Source organism: Corvus cornix, chromosome 11 (assembly GCF_000738735.6).
Source record: "Corvus cornix cornix isolate S_Up_H32 chromosome 11, ASM73873v5, whole genome shotgun sequence".
Classification (NCBI taxonomy): Eukaryota; Metazoa; Chordata; class Aves; order Passeriformes; family Corvidae; genus Corvus; species Corvus cornix.
The window spans coordinates 4,885,000-4,906,640 of record NC_046341.1 but is presented as its reverse complement, the minus strand read 5'-3'; the positions used below and the strand labels follow the sequence as shown (position 1 = coordinate 4,906,640).

General features: G+C 38.1%; 1 protein-coding gene and 1 long non-coding RNA gene across 2 annotated transcripts in view; one reads left to right on the top strand and one right to left on the bottom strand.

Moving 5' to 3' along the window:
* CDYL2 (chromodomain Y like 2) overlaps positions 1-5,549 on the top strand; it is a 59,691-nt gene extending 54,142 nt beyond the window's left edge. The window contains exon 7 of the mRNA XM_039558233.1: positions 1,026-5,549. Coding sequence (XP_039414167.1) covers positions 1,026-1,184 — 159 coding nt within the window. The 3' untranslated portion in view covers positions 1,185-5,549. The remainder of the gene's footprint in view (positions 1-1,025) is intronic.
* Positions 4,164-19,111, bottom strand: LOC109145159. Its single transcript, XR_002046423.3, has 2 exons — positions 18,085-19,111; positions 4,164-10,764 (listed from the first exon to the last, which is right to left on the bottom strand). It is a non-coding gene; the product is annotated as an uncharacterized LOC109145159 (long non-coding RNA).
* Between the last annotated feature and the right edge of the window lie 2,530 nt (positions 19,112-21,641).

Sequence of the window (21,641 nt, the reverse complement as noted above, 5' to 3'; positions counted from 1 at the left end):
TTGATTTGCAATGAACACCATTTACTTGAGTTAAAGACAAATACTACTTTGCAATAGCAGTGTTGAAACCTGCAACAGGGAGGAACTGGGCTTAACATGAAGGTGTTGAGAAAGCTGAGTGAAAAGACTGCACCTCCCTTCCCACAGTGCACTGTATTAGTTATATTAAATCTTCTGTCCTCAGAAAATCAGTAATGTAGGAATTATTAATGGGTTTGTCTGACTAGTTGAGTTCCTTGTGAGATACATACTGGTGTTGTATATTTCAAAATTAATTTTAAAAGAATCAACCTCAATGTGTTTAAACATGGGTCTTGGAAAAATGAGCTGAACTATGGGAGCAACCATGGACCTGCAGTTCATGCCTTGTAGAACTTGCTACAATTACTAAGGGCTTGAGATTGCACATTCTCTTGCAAAGATCTCTGGTGATTTGTTGTATCTGCCAAGTAAATCTAACTCCAGAACACAGTCAGAGGGTGCTTCTTTTGCTCAGCACCATTCTTTTATAAAATATTTCACTTTCATAAAAATGTAAGTAAATAGGCTTTAACAGGGTTTTGCAGTAAAGGCCCTTTCTTATTTTCTGTTTTGATAAGGAAATAATATATGAGGGAAAATTGTTAAAGATGATGGACATCCACATTTGGGTTTCCAACATGTCTAACCTTAAAGGCCCCTTTCCAGAAAACAGGTAGCCAGTATATTGTGCCTCACACATTTTCATTTCAATGTGAGGGAGGTCAGCTCCTTCTTGTGCTTCATGGCAGACCTTCAATTAATCTAAAGTACTTCAGAATCCCTCATTCTTTAAAAACCTGGCACTAACCCATCAACCTCAATTCTTAAAGATGCTGACTATCAGCAAGTGGAGTTGTGGCTATAAATCAATTGTAATTTCTGGGCCCAAAGAAGTTATTTAGATTGTAAAACAGAGTCAGTAGTCTAAAAATGCTGTTCACGCCATTATCCATAGCAATTTTCTCAGATTCAAAATAAAATACTGAGTCGTATTTTGACTTTAGGTATTGGAAGAGTCCAAATGTCTCGTGCGGAGCTTCCTGAAATCTGGACTTGAAGATGTGAACGAGAAAGAGTGTCAGATGTTAAAACAACTGTGGAGTTCTTCCAAAGGACTGGATTCATTATTCAGCTACTTGCAAGACAAAATTTATGAAGTCTGATGTCTTGGCCTAACTTAAAGAGAGATTGCTCCAGTTGTGACCAGAGTCAGACATGACTGTGTTTGAGAAGCAGAGGCAATGCATCAGTGAGGAATTTGTGACAGTGATCCCAATGCCTGTGGCTGTGTGGATTTCCTTGTGAGCTACACAGCTGCTTGCAGCCGGTTTGATTTTGTGTAACCAAGACGTGGGCAGGCGTTCAGTGCACATAACCTGTGCAGAGGCTGCATCTTTCACATTGCTCATCCACATCCAACTCTACATTCCATGTGCTGAGAAGCACCACTGAGGCCCAGCAAGGCTCACCCACCTGTAAGGGTTTATTTTGTCTGTCCTTCTTAACTTATTCTTGCTGTTGCAGCACATCTGGGCTGACACAGAGGGCTCAGTCTAAAATCCGGGTCAGCACGACCTTTCGTAGACCCAAAAACCATACATTAGAAATATGTTAATTATTTTTTCTAAGTTCTAACAGTTTAATGGAAAAATCTGATAATTTATATGTATAATATGTAAAGTTAGTTTACAAAAACAACTAGAATTTTTTTCTTTGTTGAATTTATTTAACTTATTTATTTTGTGTTCATATTCAGCTGTTTATTGATCACAGATCCTATTTTCATATTTCCCTTGAATGAATTAGTAGCATCACATGAGAATGCAAACACAATTTTAGCAGCAAACTGAGTAGAAAAATAAAGAATATACAGAAAACCCACAGAATGTTGTGGGCAGCAAACGAAACAGCCACGTGCATGCTCCTCTATGTGTGAAATTGTCAAAAAAATGTATGAAACAGATTCATTTGCCAGGGTTAAGAGAAAAAAAGTGGATTCTGACACAGTGAGTCCCCCTTAAGTCTCTCTTCACTTTCTGCCTTCTTGAGGAGCACTGAAGGGCTCGCCAACAAGATGCTTTATTTAAGTTTACTATATTCCTGTTAGCCGGATATCAGTAACAGGGTGAGTGGTGCCGTTCCGTGGCATCGTACTGTTTTTCAGGTTTAAACACCCCTTTTGGTCTGAAGTCTAAAAGCAAATCCTTATGAGCCTTAGTCTAGTTGCCTGATTCCTCAGGTGTGAGATAATTTCTGCTCTGGAGGCCTTTGGGTGTGGGCCAGCAGTTTATACAAGGTGCTAGGCATTGAACTAAGTGGGGGCAGAGGTTTTGTTTTGCTTTTCCCAGCTCTCCACATCTGGCCACCCCACCACCTGTTACAAGAACTTATGGCTATCCATAAAAGCAGTCCACAATAAACAAGAAAAATCCAATCTGCTCTTTTCGAATGTGATCCTAGTACTGTTCAGTGACACTGACTGACTTCTGAACACTGGATCTCTCTCAGTTCTTTCCTGCTATGGGCAGTTCATGTGGAAAGGACAGGAGCATGCTCTGAGACTTCACCTGCCATTATAGTACGCCCAAATTGAAACCTCTTGAAGCAGAAGCTTTGCACATTTGTTTGCTTTGTAATTTGTGCACTTGCTCTTCATCCTTGAGCTCAGTGACTTATTATGGTTTAAACCTCTGCAAATGAGGCTGCTCAGCTTTCTCCCTCTTAGTATTTCCATAAAGAGTTTCAACAAAGCCTTTGTAAAGTTAACGAACAGGTGATTACAGTAAACAGTAGCCTTCAACACATTCACGTAACATTTCATTTTCCACAAATAATTAGAAGTGCTGTTTTTATGCCCTAATTGTACCACTGAATTTTAAGGAAATCATTACCCTAAATGCAGAAGTTCTCATGGAAATTCTTCATTAAAAAGACAGAATCTGGCTTCTAATTAGCCGGTTTAAAATGTTTTTTAAAAAAAACTTATCAAAACCATTAGCTTATTTTAAAATGACTGAAAGAGAGCTCTTTCAATAACTATTTGAAGTGATGGATGCACCACTTGTTTTATACCAACACTTGCTTTTGTCTACAACCTGCCAGCAGTGCCGCAGGGTGCGTTGGATCAAGGCCTCGGGCCCCGGCATGGCAGGTGCACACGGAGTCACCTGGAAAAAGAGGGATCACCCAAGTGAAAACCACTCTCACACACACACACGTTTGCACAATCAGGCCTCCAGCATATACCTTCAGAAAAAGAGAAAAAAGGCAATGGAAAGTACCACGATTCCTCAATTTCCTTTATTTCCTTTATTCCCGTCCAGAGAGCCATAAGTCCTAGTCATGTGTTAATAAGATATTAGAAGTTTATTTCAATACTATGCTTAGTTTTTGTAGATAAATATAGCAAGATTGCTCAGCAATGTGAAGGAATGCGTTCCGAATGAGATTTGCAAACAGAGAAGAATCTTACGTTGTTGGATCTTTTAAACTGCACCATTTCATCTGAATTTTCAGATATCTGTATCTTAGCATTTTTTATGACAAAGGAATGGTTGAAATACATTTTCTATAATTATTTTTCCATTAAAGCAAGCGCTAACCATAGTTAACATTTTTAATTATTCATATCTATACAGTTACAATCTAGTTTTCATGGAATCTATTTTCCCTTCAAAAAAGAATAATAACAATGTTGAAAGCTTCTTTTCCAGTATTTAAATATCAGAATCTGAATTTTCTCTTGTGTTTCTATCCTTACTAGGTATTCAGATATCTAGATGTACTGTACATATTAGTCTGGGTACCTTTACTAATATTCACAGTATTTAAGATTAAAAATGCAATTTGTTGTTTGAGTATGTTATTTTATTCTTGTGTAAATTGTTTTGTACAATCTTTAAAAATCTACAGTTTTGCATTTGTAGATATTAAAGGTAAGCAATTTATTTTGTGTTGTCCTGCATGTATATTTTTGCTGTAGATAAGTGTTGCTTAGTTTACTATTTCAGTACATTTCTGTTTAAATAAATAAGCTTACGAACTTTAATACAGTATATATTTTCAAAATATAAACTTTTATATTTCTGTGGTAGGTTAGGGTATGCGTTTTAGGCAATCTTTTTCACTACTATGAACTGTTCTTTTAATCTATAATATAATGGTTTTGTGCCAATAGTTTTTCATTAGAATGAAATGCTCTTTTAATGCTAGGGATGAACAGACAATTTTGGTTGGGGTTTCTTTTATTTTTGGTTTTGGGTTTTTTAATTATTTTGCCAGCCTTTACAGTTTTAAATATAATTTATAAATGTATTGCATTTGTGAATAAGCCTTACCATTAGGTACAAGAAATCTTTAAAGCTGCATAATTGCTTATGTAGCACTAAGGACTTCCCCAAATAATTGCTGTAAGAAAGTTAGCAAATCAGAGTACAGGGCCTTAAGTTTTTCTTGTGAAAAGGATAATACGGGTTGTTTCTTTTGAACAACATAGGTAGACTTGTCAGCATGGGCTTTGTTATATATAAACTGTGCATTTGTGCTCCCAACCATGGTAGTTTAATCTCAGGCTTTGTGTGGCTGGGTCTATAAAAGTCAAATCTGGCTAAAGCCAGCACTCTTTAGGAGACACTAAAGAAGTTTACATAAGAGACTTATAGACAATCTTATCATAGTACATTTGGGTACTTGGTATCCTCGATGTGTTATCTGTGTCTGCCCAATTAACCGTATGTTTTAAGCCATATTAAATCTCTTTACTGCTATTTTAAATACTACACTGAAAGTCATTCACTAGCTTGCTTGCTCACAGACAGGATTTCGAATTTTAGTGAATAAAAATATTATGCCTTCCATAAAAACAAAGGACCAAAGAATTGCATTATTCTAACAAAGCATTAGTTCCTTTGCCAGTGATCTAGTTTGACATTTGTACCGAAGATCAAATAGTCTCTTTCTGCTTCAAACACTGCGTTCTCATCCATGTCAGGTGTAAGGGGGAAAAGATGTATCCACTGAGCTATTGGGAAAGGAGTGATGTTCAGCTGGGATGGCATGTCTATTGGTAAGGCTTATTACCAAACCTCTGAGATGAAGCAAAGAACCAAAAATTCACAAGTTATGTCAATGTAAATTTATTTTCAGAACTTGCACAAATAATTAATTGTAGAACTTTGCAAATTAGGCCCTTAAGTTATTTTGTCAGAATGCCATGGAACAGACTAAAACAGTTTCTAATATTTGTAATGATGAGTACATATTATAATATTATAAGGGTACAGGCACCCCTATATCACAGTGTTGTAAATATTTTCTGAAACTGGTACAGTACTGAGGGACTTGTATCTTCTGATATATCAAATATTGACTGTCTAGATCAAATTGTACACAATTTATTTGTTGATGGTCCTGTAACTAGTGTATGGACACATTTCTGGGTGCCTTAGAAGTTGTATTTTTCATGTGTGTTAATATGCAGTATTTATACATTGTGAGAAGCTGCTTTGAATAAAAACATTGAAACTTCATTTCAATGCAGTGATTTTCAGTTTTACATAATCAGAATGAACGTGATAAGTGGTAGCCATTATATATGATAATGCTATTCATGGGCTCCTGCCTTCCCAAAGAGACCAGGCACACAGTGGGCTTTTCAAAAGAGATTTTTTTTTTAAATGGCAAAACCCAGGGCACTAAGACACACTGCAATAAGAACTGTCTGAAATCAATTATGATCCATTTCAATTACCATTTCTTGATCAAATCATAGAAAACCACCAAGAACTGTCTCACAAACACACTTCTAGGACACCTTCTCCACTGTTATCGCTTCCACTATTTGCTATTGCACATCACCTAAAATATTCCTGCCCAGAGCCAGCTGTTGCATGCAGGATTTTGGCTCCACATGAGGGAACTGGATTTTGAAGTGGTGTTTTTCAGGAAGGCCAAGATTCAGCCCAGCCCCAGCCTGGTGCAGGAGAAGGTGGATCAGCCTGTGGTCCCCCCCCATGGCTCCAGACAACATTTCTGCCAGGGGCTCTTGTGTACCAGGGGATCCTTTGCCCGTAGCGTCCATGAATGCTGTTTCCAATCACATATCTCCCATGGTTGGAAGAGTAATTGTAAATTACTACTGCCTGGGGCAGAAAAGGAAGGATATTTTTACAGAGAGCCAGGGTTAGCCAACCCAGCTATACAAAAAGGTCTGAAAAAATTACCTACACTTCATTCAAAGGAAGCAGTTATGTTCTAGCAATTATATTGGTTGGCTTTAAACTGACAGACACTGTTAGTAAAAACTGTGGTCAGCTATTTGGAGCAGAGGACTGAGCAATTTAGTCTTACTTCACTATCAACAAATCCAATTATTTATTACAGTGACTCTTGTCAGGAATTAACTTATTGTAGCTTCCACTGGACTGTGAGCAATGTGCACATGATGAACAGGGTGTCATAGCTTTCCTGTCTAACAGTTTTATTGATAAGTTTGGTTTAGTTTTGACACAGATTGTCAACATGGGAATTTTATTTTAAATAACTCATTTTTAAAAGAAAGCAAAAATTCTTTAAAATTAAAAACTTCATCCAAGTGTTTGGGGAGGGTTCAAGCTTTTTCAAATGTCAGTCCTTTTTACAGCACATTAATATACAAATTAAATGGAAAAGGAACATGTTAAGTAGATATAAAGAATTAATTGCATGTTTTAAAAGAACAGGAAGGTATTAATCCCAATTAAGATATAAAAACAGGTCAAAGCTCTACATACACTAAGATGTACCACTTCTCATTTTGAGTAACAGAAATAATATTGCATATGGCAAGAACAAGGAGAGGTTCTGAAAGCAAATGAAAGCATGTGGAAAAAAAGCAGACAATTTTAAACACTGTAGGATTTCAAAGCAAAACAATTGTCAGAAGTTGGACTAGGGGACAGTTTGCTTGCAAAGGAAAAAGTCAGGTTTGATTCTGGACATACTGACTTCAGGAATTCACCTCTCCTTGGGTGTCTTATTTGTCATGAAACCACCTCAGAAGAAAAATTTAATCAAACATAATGCATCTCTTCACAACTCTGACTTAACCTCAAAACCAATCTCCAGTCATAGCATGGCGAGTTTCAGATTACTAAGAAAGCCAGACTAAAAACCCCCTGTAGAATTCAAACCATTTGAACTGTGTTAGCACCACTTTGCTTTAATTTATACTCTTTCCTTGGTTTCACAAATTTGCTCATTACAGATATGTAATAAAAATAGAACTGTTAAAAACTTTGTTAAATTCCAATTATTAAGTCCATCTGGTGTTACTCAGTAATTTTCATCTGGAACAGTTAAGAGTACTATGGGAGAAAGAAGGCAATTTTCATTTTGAGAAAATGAAACCTTTAGTAACTTTAAAAATTCTATGTTAAACTCTATCACCTTTCCTTATCACTTCCTGACACTGGTGTCACTTGAACAAACCCCATGATTCTAAGTCAAGAGCCACCAGCATCAGTGGAGATCCTCCTCTTGACTTCGCCTGCTTCTAGATAAACCCAGTGGCTGACAGATACCACAGCAAACTCCTTCACAGTAATAGTACAGGAATACCTTGTAGCCATCTCTTCAAAAGATAAAGTGCTCTGATGAGAAACACATAATTAGCATTGGAGGAAGGGTTCCATTAGTTCAAAATTTAACAGCAGTGTCTATGAAGTCTTGTATAAATTTCAACATTTACAGTGTTATTGCTGACTCCTGTTAGTAGAAAGTCATGCCGTGCTGTGTTTTAATGTTCCTCAACCCTTCAGTCACATTTATCAATTTGAATTCTGGATGACTGTATAACACATCTGTGAAACTGATTTAATACATTGGTCATACACAGAAATATATTGGTGAACAACTGTAAAGAGAAAAGTGAAAATGCTCTTTGCAACCAGGAGTCATGTTTGAAACGAGGGCTGTTGAACTGCTGCTGCTTCCTAAGATGTGAGATAAAAAGCTGCCATCTAACATTGGAGTTTCTAGAATGAAAAATGATTTAAACACTAAGCAGCAATCTTGACTTGTTAGAATTGAGTTAATTACTATCATCTAGAAATAAGTTATTCACAGTCATCCAGAAATGTGTTTCTGATGTGTCTGTAAATAAGTACTACACTATCTATTACTCCAAAAAGATCAGCAATTTCCTACTGCTGTCCTTCCAGACGCCTGGTTTCTCCTTATGCTGCCCACCAGGCTCTGGGGTATTCACTTTCATTAAATGAATACAGGAATTCACATTAAACTCTTCCCATGCTTAATTATTCAAGATCTGCATTATTTTAGCCTCTCACTTGTTTATTTTGTATGCACCTGCGGCAACTTTGTCAGGGGCTCAGACTCTGGCAAACAATTCCCTTCAAATCTACTTTTTGCCCATTAGACTCAAAATGAGCACCAACTCCAAACTCCTGCTGGCTGCACTGCCAATGGATGCTCTTGCTCCAAGGGCAAAGGTCAGATTAGCAGCATCCTTCTGGTTGGACTGTGGGGTGCAGAGCTGGTGACTGCTTGACTCGAATCCTCCCTTCATTTCTGAGAGCAAGCCCCAGACATGGTGCTGATAACACCCACCCCATCCCCAGCACTGGGATGCGCCTGCCTTCATCAGACCAGAAAAACAGCACATTTTATTCTTCATGTATTTACATGTAGCAGGATGAAGCACTTATTTTCCTGGATGCTAATGTGATGCCAGTTGGAAAGGAACAACCCAAAGCACATTAGACCTGGTAGGACTCATCTTCCATACATGGCTGTCTCTAGTTAGAACACAAAGACACTGTCTCCTTCTAAATGGCGCTTTTTAAATAAATGCTTTTCATCCAAAAAGATATTCAAATATTAAAACTGAGCTTTAAAGGAACAGTCTGCAATATGGCTGATTTGAAAGGCTAAAACTTTTCCCAACCATTTCAAGTATGAGAAAATCCAGCAACTCTCCATTTGTGATTCAAGCACTTGGTAAACACACTCCACAACTGTACCATGGCTTCGTGCCAATGAAATGGTGAGTCAGCAGGCAGGGGAGGGAATCAAGTGTCAAGAATGCATTTAACCCTCACTCAGAGAACATTTTTCTTACCAAGAAAATGAAAGCACACCATAAAAATGCAAAAAATTACTGGAATTTTTTAACCACTAATACAGGCAACTCTCTCAATTTTCTTCCAACTTTACAGAATTTCTCAAATTTTAAATTAGGACAAACACTTAAGAAAATAGCAAACAGTAAACTGACAAGAATGAGGTTCATGAACGCATATCAGTACAGTCCTAAAATCCTTACTCTTGACCAAAATCCCAGTGATAACCCTGGCAAGGCTGAGTGCCAAAGGGTTTCACAAGAGCATTAGAATTGATAATATTTAATACTTGCATAGATATAAAAAGGAGTACGTCTTCCTAATGAAAATACAGTTCAACTCATCTGTCCTATTCCCTAAGGAGTATCTATGCACACTACTTTGCTACACAGTGTTCTTGTGAGTGGTTGATGAAATCAAAAGATGTCCTAAATAATTTTTAAATTAACCCCTCGTAAAAAGTTCCCCACTGAAGCATCACTGTGCATGATCACTCTAGGTACTCTATTCAGGATGGAAAAAGAGCATAAAAAGTGAGGATTAAAAAAAAAAATTGGAAAGAGTACTCAATCTTCCACCTGAAGATTTGAATACTCATTTACAAGGTTGTTAAACACTGCCAAACCTGAATGACAGGATTTTATACCTACTTTCTTACTCACTCTTCACAGGTGTAAATAACCACATTGGACACCTGTGGAGGAGGGGAAAGCGGGAGGGGGGTGAGGCTCCACTTATTACCTTCAGAGTGTTAGTTAAGGGTAATTATAGACCATCTGTGAATTTACAACTTGCCTCCATTAGGGAACAGATACCGTTTCCAGTTAAAGGCTGAGGACAGCCAGCTTTGCTGTCATCATGCTGCTTGAGCCTACAAAAAGGAGTTTTTTTACACATCTGGCCCCACTGACCTCCATGGCCTGAGCCATCTCCTCCAGAAACTCAACTCACAGCCAGTATCATCTATTTACTGTTAGTCTGTCCTGCCCTGATTAGGCCTGGGCTGTGAAATGGCAGAGATAAGAATTAGTTTGTACAGACATCTAATATGTCCAGGGTGGAAATACAGTAAGCATCCCTTCACAGATCTATGAAGGTCTTTTCTCCCATCTAATGGCCCTAATAAAGCCTTAAGCCCAAAGTTTAGACAAAACCAACACCTATGGCATTAAGAGACAAGGCCTGACAAACCCTACCGGAGTGGTCAGAAAGACTTTCCCCCCCCATCCTTCAGCCCTGTCTTTCTGCCAGTTGTTAACAACTGCAGCAGGGGCTGCAGATTACACAGACACATCTGAGCCAAAGGAGATAAATTTGAGCTGACTGTGAGCTCAAATGGTTGACTAAAATCTAGGACAACTGAAACATGGCAATGTCCCACAGAAGAACACAGCAGCAGGAAGATTTTCTCTTCAAACACCACATTCCCCTCCATGATCTTACCAACTGGAAATACAGAACTATGACTAAATAATAACTTTATGAGGAACTGATGTCACTCACTGTGAAGGATTCTGTCATGGGTTGCACTTGGCCTACACAACTGTGAGAAGAGAACCAAGTCCTGCAGAAGTCCAGTTTTGAAAGCAAATTCCCCCGTATGCATCTTCTCCATCTGAGATTCCTAAAGTAAGAGGAATGTAAAAGATTGGCAGTGTGCAGTATTAAGCTTGCAGTTTATGGAAGAAAATCACGATATATCTTTCTTGTATGCAGAAGGCTCTAAGTAATCTTCCATCATTATAGCAATACTAATTCCCAGAAATCCTGCAGAGCTCCAGAATTCCCTAGAGCACTATTTTATATACCCAGCACCCCTCCATCAAAAATGATCTTTAAAAAACCAAATTCATTTAAAAATAGGAAATTCTTTATCTTTTCTCCCAAACCCAAACACCTTTTTGGTTTTCTGCGTGTACATCCCTGGGAAATGACAACATCTCCAGGTCATCCATTCTACACTGCTTGGAACGTATGGAACACACCAGGAGAGTCAGAGACCAAAGGAAATGACACATGTAGTGACACTACAAGGCTAACACAATTGTTGATTTAGCAGCAGAGCTTGGTGGCTTGTTGTATGAAGGCTCTTCACCCAGACAAGAATGTGAATTATTGTTGAGAATTTTATTTGTATAATTATCATTTTTATGTAGAAAGCATTAGCAGATACTGTTTTAAATAATTTCAGATACTCAGCACTAAATAAGTGGCTCACTTTCAAGAACCAACCAAGAAAAAACATTCCACAGAATGTCATATATTCCTTCAAAAGGCAAGTTACATTTCACTAGCATGGATGCTTAAGTGGAATAAGTCTCAGTATGGGGACTGTTTTCAGCAATAGTTGTTAATTAAGTAGTAAAGTACTAATAAAATGTTTAGGCAGGTTGCATTTAAATAGCAGTATAATGATACGTAATTACTAAAAAGGAGCGCCAAAACCATTCTGCAACAGACCACATTCAGTTTTCATGTACTGTGCCAATCCATTTGAAAACAGAAAGGATTCCAATGTCCACTGTACAGTGGCCAGGGCACAGGCAAGTTCTGAAACTTCCGCTCTCAGTCACAGAGGAGAACCTCTTATTTAAAATCACACTCTAAGATTCTCTCACAGAAGCTACAGAAATTAAAAGAAAATATTCTAAACACATACAGGAACAAATAAACACACATTAGCAGTGAGGCCAGCAGCTCTTTTGCAGGGTCATGATGAAAAACCACCAGGAAAACAAGCAAGAGCCTGTGAGGAAGGATAATACTCACAGACCTCACCACGGGGGACATAGCAGGAACCTGTCTGTGCAGGATGTATCTAAGGGTGCGGCATCCAACTCAAAAGTAAACTTGGTGGAAAATGTACCAAAATGTTCTGCTGCAGCAAGGTATGGGGAGATAAGTATAATTCTTCATGGGTAAGCAAAAAGTGCAGTAGGCAAAAGGAACTTGGCACAGCCAGGATGAACTTCAACCAAAAGAAAATGCAAATATTTAGAACTTAAAAATATGTCAATGAAGATAAAGGCTCAGTGGAAAAAACGCATATGGGTAAAGCTGAAATGCACAAAACTGCCACCATAGCAGAAACTACATAAAAATACTGTAGAGACAAAAGTTTATATTTTAGATATAATTTATACCATTATCTCTAGAAGATAAAAACCAGTAACACCAAGTACAGGGATATTCTGATTTTCTAACAACTCCTCTTGTGATGACAGTAGTCCTCAAGTTGTGGTATAAATGCAGTAAGTAGCTGACAGTCTAGTAGGTCCCAAAATTGCTTACAGAACCTTTATATTCTTTATAAATCTTTCTATTCCTCCATAATAGCCATTGGTGTATTTTAGACTAATTAATGACAGGCTGCCACAAACATGGGCCCCTGTTCCAGAAAAGGTCCTGTTTGTTCTTCAATCAAATCTAAGTAGCATTCTTATAATTACTATGGTGACAAATAGTTTATAAATATACATAATAATTTTGAAAATTTCAATTTTACTGTCTGAGAAGCTAAAGCTTGGCAGGCCCTTCCAATTTAAATTATTTTATGATTTTCAAACTAACACAGTACATCTCTACACCACTGAACCCCTCTGACTTCCCAAGGCCAGAGTTGCACTTGTGTTTAAGGTAACCCATAGACTGACATCATGGCAGCAATGGGGCTCCTTCCACATCAAAGACCAGGCATCTCCTTACGTGATTTTTTCAAAATTTGCATCAGTGGAAATTAGGCACCAAATCTACAATGCTGCTTTCAAAACCACTCTTTGTGTCTGCCCTGGCAAGATTTCAGTGTTTTGGCAAAGCCTTTGTTCACCTAGAACTGTGCCAATAATCCCTTTTAAAATACCAAAGAGCCTGCTGTTGTGAGCACTGCCTGACTCCAGGATGGCCAGTGAGAATGTGCTCAGTAATGAACCTTTCAGACAGTCAAATTCTTAACATGTTCATGTGCTTAAAAACATTCTTTCTTGATCACAAACCTTCATATCACCTTTCAAAAAACAGAGGTAGGCTGAGATACTGGATTTGCAGAGATTTGGATTATTTTTGCCTCTGTATTACTTGCAGACAATCTACAAAAACACTAAATCATTGGTCTGGTTTTTTTTTTTTAATTAAAGCAACTGACCACAGGTTATATGCATGAAAATAACTATCTCTTTAAAACAGGAGGAAGGTCTTGTTCATTTGACAAGAATGATTCATTTTCTAGAGATTCAAATCTTACAACTAGAAAAATAGGTCATCTTCAACTGATATAAAAAGAATTATAACCAAGCAAGTACAAAAAGCTAAACCCACATGCTTGGGGTGAGGTTCTCACCCTGTAAGTCAACTAATGCTCTAAAATGTTCTCATTTCTATTCTGAAAGACCTCCCAATTTTCCCTGTGTAAAATCTGTGCTTTGAACATTAAGAAAGATGACATTTATATTAAGGGAGTAAGATTTTCAGCAGGTTAATGTTCTACTTTGTGAACAGATTACCAAGAAAGAACCTTCCCTTGTTATAAAAGGCATTTCTGTTCTTTGGATTCAGAAAGCTGATTTCACCATGTAACTGAGTCATCAAGGAAACTGCTGAGCAGCACCAGCCAAGAAATAAAGATCAGGTTTCATCTACTGCTGCTCGATTCTGCACCTTTTTTTTGCTCAAACCCATTTGTACACAACCACTTCAATCTCTTCAGAACTCCCCTTGTACAGCAGTTTGGTTTCCAGATATGATAATCCACAAAGTGACACTGACAAAGCAGAACAGGAACTTCATTCCCACCCTCCCAGGTAAGTGTCCTGACCCATAAATCCCAATGCTGTGTTTGCTCTCTCTTACCAATCTTCTAGAATTAAGAATTATAAAACTGAACAGACAGTGGGAAAATTCACTGGTTCTTACATGTGGCAGCAAGGTGATCAGTAACACCCAAATCCTTTTCCCCTTTTCTTTCCCAGTCTTTGATGATGGCACACATGGTGGTAAGGGACACACTTATGTGGTGGACTTGGCAATGTTAGGTTTGGTGTTACGGTCGGACTTGATAGTCTTAAAGGTCTTTTCCAACCTAAAATATTTTATGATTCTATTACAATAGAGATGAATAAACTCAGATTTGTCTCCATTGCCAAGATGCTGTGGTAACATAGACAAAGATGGTTCCTGTCCAAGGAGGAGGAAAATTCACCATCAGAAATGCGGTTATAAATACAGATACATGGAAATTTAATATTGACATTGCTGTACTAAAATCAATAAGAGATTTTTCACCAACTTGAATGGATCAAGCTCAGAGATGGGAGCCAGCTTTGCTCATCAGCCTCTACCTAGCCTTTGCACAGTCTCATTTATTACAATCATCACATTAGAGGGAGGTCTTTAAGATCAATACAAAGGAGAAAGAGACACAGTAGGTTTGTATGAGATGTAAAAATGGGGTTTGCAGCTGGGGATCAAGAGACAGTAAGACAAAAGACAAGTAGGAAAAAGCACAGGTTAGCAGGTGATACAAATCATTACAACTCCAGGAGAACTGTGAAACATCTTCATGAATACAGGGCTTGGAAACTAACAGGGTAAAGCACAAGGAATGAAGAGGTTGAAAAAGGGGCTTTATTCCAAGAAAAGAGGATGGTTGAGTGCATTCTGTTATAAAGAGATTTAGGAGAAATAAAATGTTTCTCTCAAAATCAGGGCATGGAATTACTCAGTGGATTTGTTGTCAGCCTGCACAGTGAAAGGCACTGGGTAAGAGGGCTTTCAGTGATTTGAAGGGAAGTAGCGACTCGCCTGAACATGAAGGACAGAGTAATGCATTTACATTTACTGATTTACACTGTATTTTGAAGTCTGAAGCAACAATTGTTAAAACAACCACAGAAGTTTAAATATTGAGTGTTCTCAGAGTACACAATTACATTAATAAGTAAACGAGCTGTTACTGGGTATCACATGATTGATTTTTGGGTTCATTGCTATGAACATTTGATTCAAAAAACATAAAGATACTTCCACTGATATCAAGACAAATGAATTGGGGGCTGCCAGCCAAAGAATGTATTTTATCTCAAGAGAAGGGTTGCTTACTCATCTCTAGTCAACAGCCCCTTTTAAACACACTGGAAGTAATTTTAAAACCCCAAGGAATGATGGAATTTAAATGATTTGTGAGGGTGGAGACTGAGAGGTTTTCCTACATGACCAGTTATTTACCAGAAAAATATCAGACGCTCTATTATCATATTTATGATAATTTTTTTCCCCAAATTAAACTCCAGCCAATACAGTTAGACTCACCACAGCAGATCAAATTTGCTCTCCCTTTCTTTGCAATGTAAATTTGTTGCAATCTGCTATTTACTTTTCTCATGGTCATATTTTTGAGTAAATCAGTGCATTCAAATAATTCCAGTGAATAAGTTAATACTTCAAATGAAGTTAAAATAAATTCAAATTAATCAGCCAGCTTAGAGAGACAAAACAAGTAAGCAGGTTAAGGTGGTGGGCTTAGCTTTATGAAACCCAGGTTCAACCCTCTGCTCCAGCATGAGGTGCTCCACACATGTGGTGTGACATGTGAATTGCTTTTGGTATCAGTCTGCAAAATATTTAGGCACTTTTCACTGAAACCCCCTAAACCAGACTGAAGCAATGAAGAACCCTAGTCCATCATCAGTTTCACAGAGCCATCGAATGATTTCAGTTGGAAGGGTCCTTAAAGATCATCTCATTCAGATCCCCTGCCATGGGCAGAGACACCTTCCAGTACACCTGGTTGCTCCAGGCCCTATCCAACATTTCCAGGGATAGGGCAGACATAGTTTCTCTGGAAAGCCTGTGCCAGTGCAGGCACAGTAAAGAATTTCTGAGTAAAGAATTTCTGAGTAAAGAATTTCTGAGTAAAGAATTTCTTCCTATCATTCAGTCTAAACCTGCCCTTTCAGTTTAAAACCATTGCCCCTTGTCCTGTCACTGTCTGCCCACATAAGAAGTCCCTCCCTCTCCTTTTTATAAGCCCCCTTTAAAGCACTGTAAGGCAACAAAGGAGGTCTCCCTGGAGCCTTCTCTTCTCCAGGATGAACAGCCCCAGCTCTCAGCCTGTCCCCATGGCAGATGTGCTCCACACCGCTGAGTATCTTCATGCCCTCCTCTGGACACCTCTTACAGATCCACGTCTTTCTTGTGCTGTTTCCCCTTGTATTCAAATTATCACAAATTGTAACTCCAAAACTGTGATCAGCTGTTTAAGTCAAGAGAGAGACAGCAAAACCATAAGCTTTCTAAAAAAGCTCAGATATCAGAGGGGAATGGAGACATATTTTTGCTCTACACATGCACACCACTCTACACTTGAGTTAAATATCTCTTTCTGAGATACTAATGTTCCTCTGAAAAATAAACATCACACAGATTAACCATCCATCCATCCATGAGATAAACTCAAATTTCCAGCTCCACAGTTAAGCAAATGCAAAATAAAGTGACTAAGAAATTAGTCACTGAACAAGTATATTTGTAAATAAATTATGTGTATTACATTAATGGTGTCTACAAATCTCTTTTGGAAAGGGCATAACTCTCTAAGGACTGAAATCAGTGATACAGCCCAGGCTAATTTCCATAGGTCAAGATGACAGTCTTGGACCCCCTACTGACATCCTAGGCATTTAACCTGCGCTGGATCAGCCCCTCAGCAGACAGCAAGCAGGTACTCTCTACAGGAAATCTACCAAGGATATAAGGAAACATTCAAAAGAAAATGAAGTCCCAAAAGTCCTTTACTATAAAGACAGACACTATGGATGGGTGAACCTCAGCATTTAGCTCCAATACAATGCAGAGAGCTGCAAGGGAGTACATATTTCCATCCGGGCTCAGCTCCAATTTTATAATAATAACCTGGCTCTTTTTTGTAAACAGAATCAATATCCCATTTAAAAGTATTCTCAGAAGAGCAGGAAATTAGAAAATATTAGTATGAAATTAATCAAACTTCTCTTCATGAAATATTGCTCATGTTAGTGAATAAATTTATTTTTTTGTTTTTTCAGTGTATAGACACATGTACATTGAAAATGCTACCCTAAACATATGAGCTATGTGCTCATTTGAGATATACAAAGCTACATATTTCCTTCTTATTAAATCTGATTCCATGAACAGAGTGCAATTTCTACTTTCAGGGATTATGAATTATAAATATGATATAATTTTTCAGGATGAATCATAAATAATAAGTTTCTTTTTGCTCTTTGGTATTTCTCAGAAATATTGGACGTGCCTCTAAAAGTAGAAGGGGCAGGGAGAAGCCATGCAGGAAAGCTGAAATTTCCTAAAACATTTTATTTTATTACTGGCATACTAAATCTCCATTTCCCTGTCCCTGTCAGAAGACTTCAGAGACTCAGATGTCATCAGTTACATCATTGGAGGCATTCTATTCCGTGGCTTAAATTTTTACATAGCTAAGGAATTTCTAAGTTCTCCACAGTTTTTCTTTTCCAGAAGGGTAATAGCAGTTCCCAGTTTAGAAGAAATGTGTCCAAGACAGAGAGAGGCCTCCCTGGGGAAAGAGCAATGAAAGCAGGGACAAGGACGAAGGCCACAAGAGTGAAAGGGGGTGAGGTTTGGAGGAACAAAATGTCCAAAAAATCAGAAGTGTGGTTTGGATTGTGAACCTGATGAATATTAAAAGTATTCATAAATTATTATTTGGTCTGAATGTGGATAAGAGGCATGGAGATAAGAGAGGAAAAGAAAGATTTTGCAATCTTTCTCAAAATCTAAAATCACAAAAAATCTTCTCTAGGATGAAAAAAAATCTTTGAAAAGAAATTAGTTTATAAAGCAGGCTGACTGTGCAAGTCTAAATTTAACTGTAGCAGTCATTACCGAGCACACTTTAAAACATCACATCCAGAGAAGGTCAGTTACTTACTTCACCCAGGCTGTCATTCTAGATGTCAAAACTTTGCTTCCTTGCTGCATCAAGCTATTTTAACTTTTGAACTGAAGAGCTTCAGGGGCTTTGGCATTACCTATAAAGGAAGTTACACTTGAGTAGAACATACCTGAAAATATCAAGTGCATAAACCAAACACCATATTGAGAATTACTTGCAAGACTGGTGTTTTATTTACTGAGCCTTTTTCCTTTTGTGTCTGCACATTCACAAACTAACTTTTTATGATGTCTACTGGAACCCAGTGTGAGAGCTCACTGTGATGCCTTTGAAGCAATAAGTAAACATTTTTAACTGTGTGTGCACCAGGTTAGCTGGGAACTTCCCCTCTCCTGCCCTGCAGCCAAGATCAGCTGACTGTCCCTGAGTGTGGATTCCACAGGCTGAGTGGGAGAGAGACATGACAGTTCCCTGAATTAGTCACTCATCCCAACATACACTTGGTCTTTTATTACAACCTACAGAATTCACTCACGGGAAAGAAAGTAAAGCTATTCACAGTCTTCAACATTTCTACCCTTCCACTTACATATTTCAACAACTTGCAATCATCCCTCTTCTCTCTGTTATCTTTAAAATGTTCAGGTACTCATACCACCAAAACTGGAGATACATGTCCTCAAAACTGGGCACGTGAATCTCTGAGTTCTAGTTTGCAGCTCCCAATTTATACACACAAGTAAAAATGTCCACAAATTAAAACATAATGACTACAGATGCTCAACTGTACATACTTGCACATTTAGCACAAGTAAAGGCAATTTATTCTAGAAAAGGATAATACAAACTACACTCTCCATTGAATATACTGGAAATGAAACCACAGATCATGGCCAATGTTCTCTTCTATTGTGCTGTATCTCTCGTAAGTGTTTTAAAATAAACACTAAATTAATTGCTTAAAGTACTTTAAACATGCCTTTGGGATGCTCTGTGGACAACTGCAGAAAGTCACAAGTCCCAAAATATACTCAATACATTTGAAATATTAACTTCTGTTAAAATACAATTATTTTCTATTGTTACCTCTGTGAGCAAAAATTGCCAAAGGATATTTGTATAGAAAAATTCACTCTTCTGTGTCACTGATTAAGGCTCCAATACAGCTCCTCAATCAATGCAATACAATACCCACAGATACACTGTATTTTTTTCTACAGTCATAACCACAGTAAAACCTCTAAATCAGTAGAGAACTCGCTGATAAACACTAACATTCTAGGATGCCTTTTTATTCTTATGCACTGAGGGAAGTAGAGGGATATGAATACAGTCAAAGGTTAAACCAAACTGTCTTAATTTATACACAAATACAGGGTCAACATGGTAGCACGTTTTACATAACATAACATAACAACACATAACCACACCTACTAGGCAGGGAAAACTGAATTTTCACATCTTGAAACAAAAATCAAACTTGTCTTTCACACTCTAAGCTAAGAGCACCTTTACTGAAGCAGTTAAATGTTCTTGCTCCAGGTACAAGGTATCATCTCCCAGAGCAAGCCTGTCTATTAAAGAGGTTTCATTGCAAAAAGTAGTAAGAGGTTACACAAAGTGACTGTGAGTGCATTTAGGAATGATACTCAACCTGATTATTTGCTTTATACTTTAAGTAAACAAATCATTAGACCTGAATAATAAAGCCTCTTGCACAATCCCATGCCTGGGAATTGCACAGCAGCAACTCAGTAAGCCACAGCTGAGCTACAGGAACACTCTGGCCTGGCAGCCCCAGCAAGGGAAAGCCCAGCACAGCAGCTCTTCTTTCAGTTCACAATGCCTTTGCTAGACTTTACACATCCATGCCAGTCATCTGTCTAGATGGAGGAGAACAGCAGATAAATACGGAAGAGAACTAAACCACATTTGGCAGGATAAGGCTTTTCAGTGGGAAGGGAAAGGAGAGAACTTGGGAGGTGCTATGCAAGGTGCCAGCAGAACTAGTATTTGGAGAAACATCCCATACATTATGTAGTACCACATGGCCCTAGATTATGTAATTCCATAATATTCTTTTCCACACTCCCTATTGCTCAGGACAGAAACATATGCAGCTTGGCTTGTTCAGAGAAAAAGGCTCCCATGTTATTGTTGAAGGTCACGAGCATATTTGAAATGGCAGGGAGTGGGCAGAGAAAGGCAAGCAAAAAGAAACAAGTCTCATGGTTGGACACCTGCATATCGCAGAGTGGAATGGGATTTCATCCCCATCTCTGATTTACTTTCTCATCATTGGAAAATCTTTTGAATCAAACTTGTCCCACAATTTCAGAGCTTCTGACTGGGTACAATGGTTCTGAATACTGACCAGCTGCACTGGAAGCTGTTCCCTGATCATGGAGTGTATGGGCCACAAGGGAGTAGAAAACACGTAATTTGAGTCCTAGGTGTCACAATTTAGGCCATCAGAATTAGTATAAACAGTTATTCATTTCCTTTGCTACAGTTTATTACCTGTAAAATGGGGGTGGTACACACATCTCTCAGGCTGTTTTGAAATAAAAGGATAATCCAAGAACAAACATGCAAGAAAGCCTCTGAAGGAATTAATCTACTTGTCTATATGGTTGAGTGTGAATATTGTGCATAGGTCAACTGAAAAAATCAGAAAAGAACAAAATACCAAGTTGCTGTCCATTTTAATGTACAGGGAATTCATTCACAAATTTCACTCTTGAAATGACAACCTTTCCAGCAAATCTGAGAAAGTGCTTTTACCATTTTGAATAAAACATTTACAGAAGGGATACCACTCATCATTAAACTCAGCTGACATATAAACCTACAATGAGCTGGAAAGCAGCAATCAAAGCTTCAGTTTTTTGATGGGGGCATACATATACTGAAATTCCCTGATTTTCTGAGCATGGCAAAGGAGGCTGCAGAGTATTTTGCACTGCACATCTTCCTCAACATCACCACTTTTCTTAACAGAGCCTATTTTACTATTGCACTCACTCTGCTCCACGCAGAGCAAGAAGTACAGATGAATTCTTGCTGTTACAGAGAAGAAAACCACGAGGCAACACTAAAACCTCCAAAAATAACTTGCTCCTTTTGAACTCTGACTATAAGTACTTCAGAAAACACACACACTCCTAGAGAACCATGTGTTTATTACTGGAATCCCCAGCTTCCTTACCACAGTCTTTTGTATATGGATATTATCAGCATCTGCAAGAACAGTTTCCACCACTGCTGAAAAGAAGAGGAAGAAGCACAATGTGGAACAGAAAAAGTATGTGCACAGCTTATTATGCTAAAAAACAGCTGTGAATGCATGCATTCATGTGCAAGGATTACTGCAGCAAAGCCTACAACCACAGATAAAATTAAACTGATTTTTTTTCAGCCTCCATAGTCCTCATGTAATATAAGATTTTTACTTTCCCTTTCTGACATGCCCTAAAGCTTCCTGCATTCTGATCCTGTGGTCTTTGGCAGTGCTTAGAATGAACCCAAAGCCTCTTGTTCCAGTCAGTTGCACTTCATCAGATCTACCGGGAAGCACCAATACTCAAACAGAC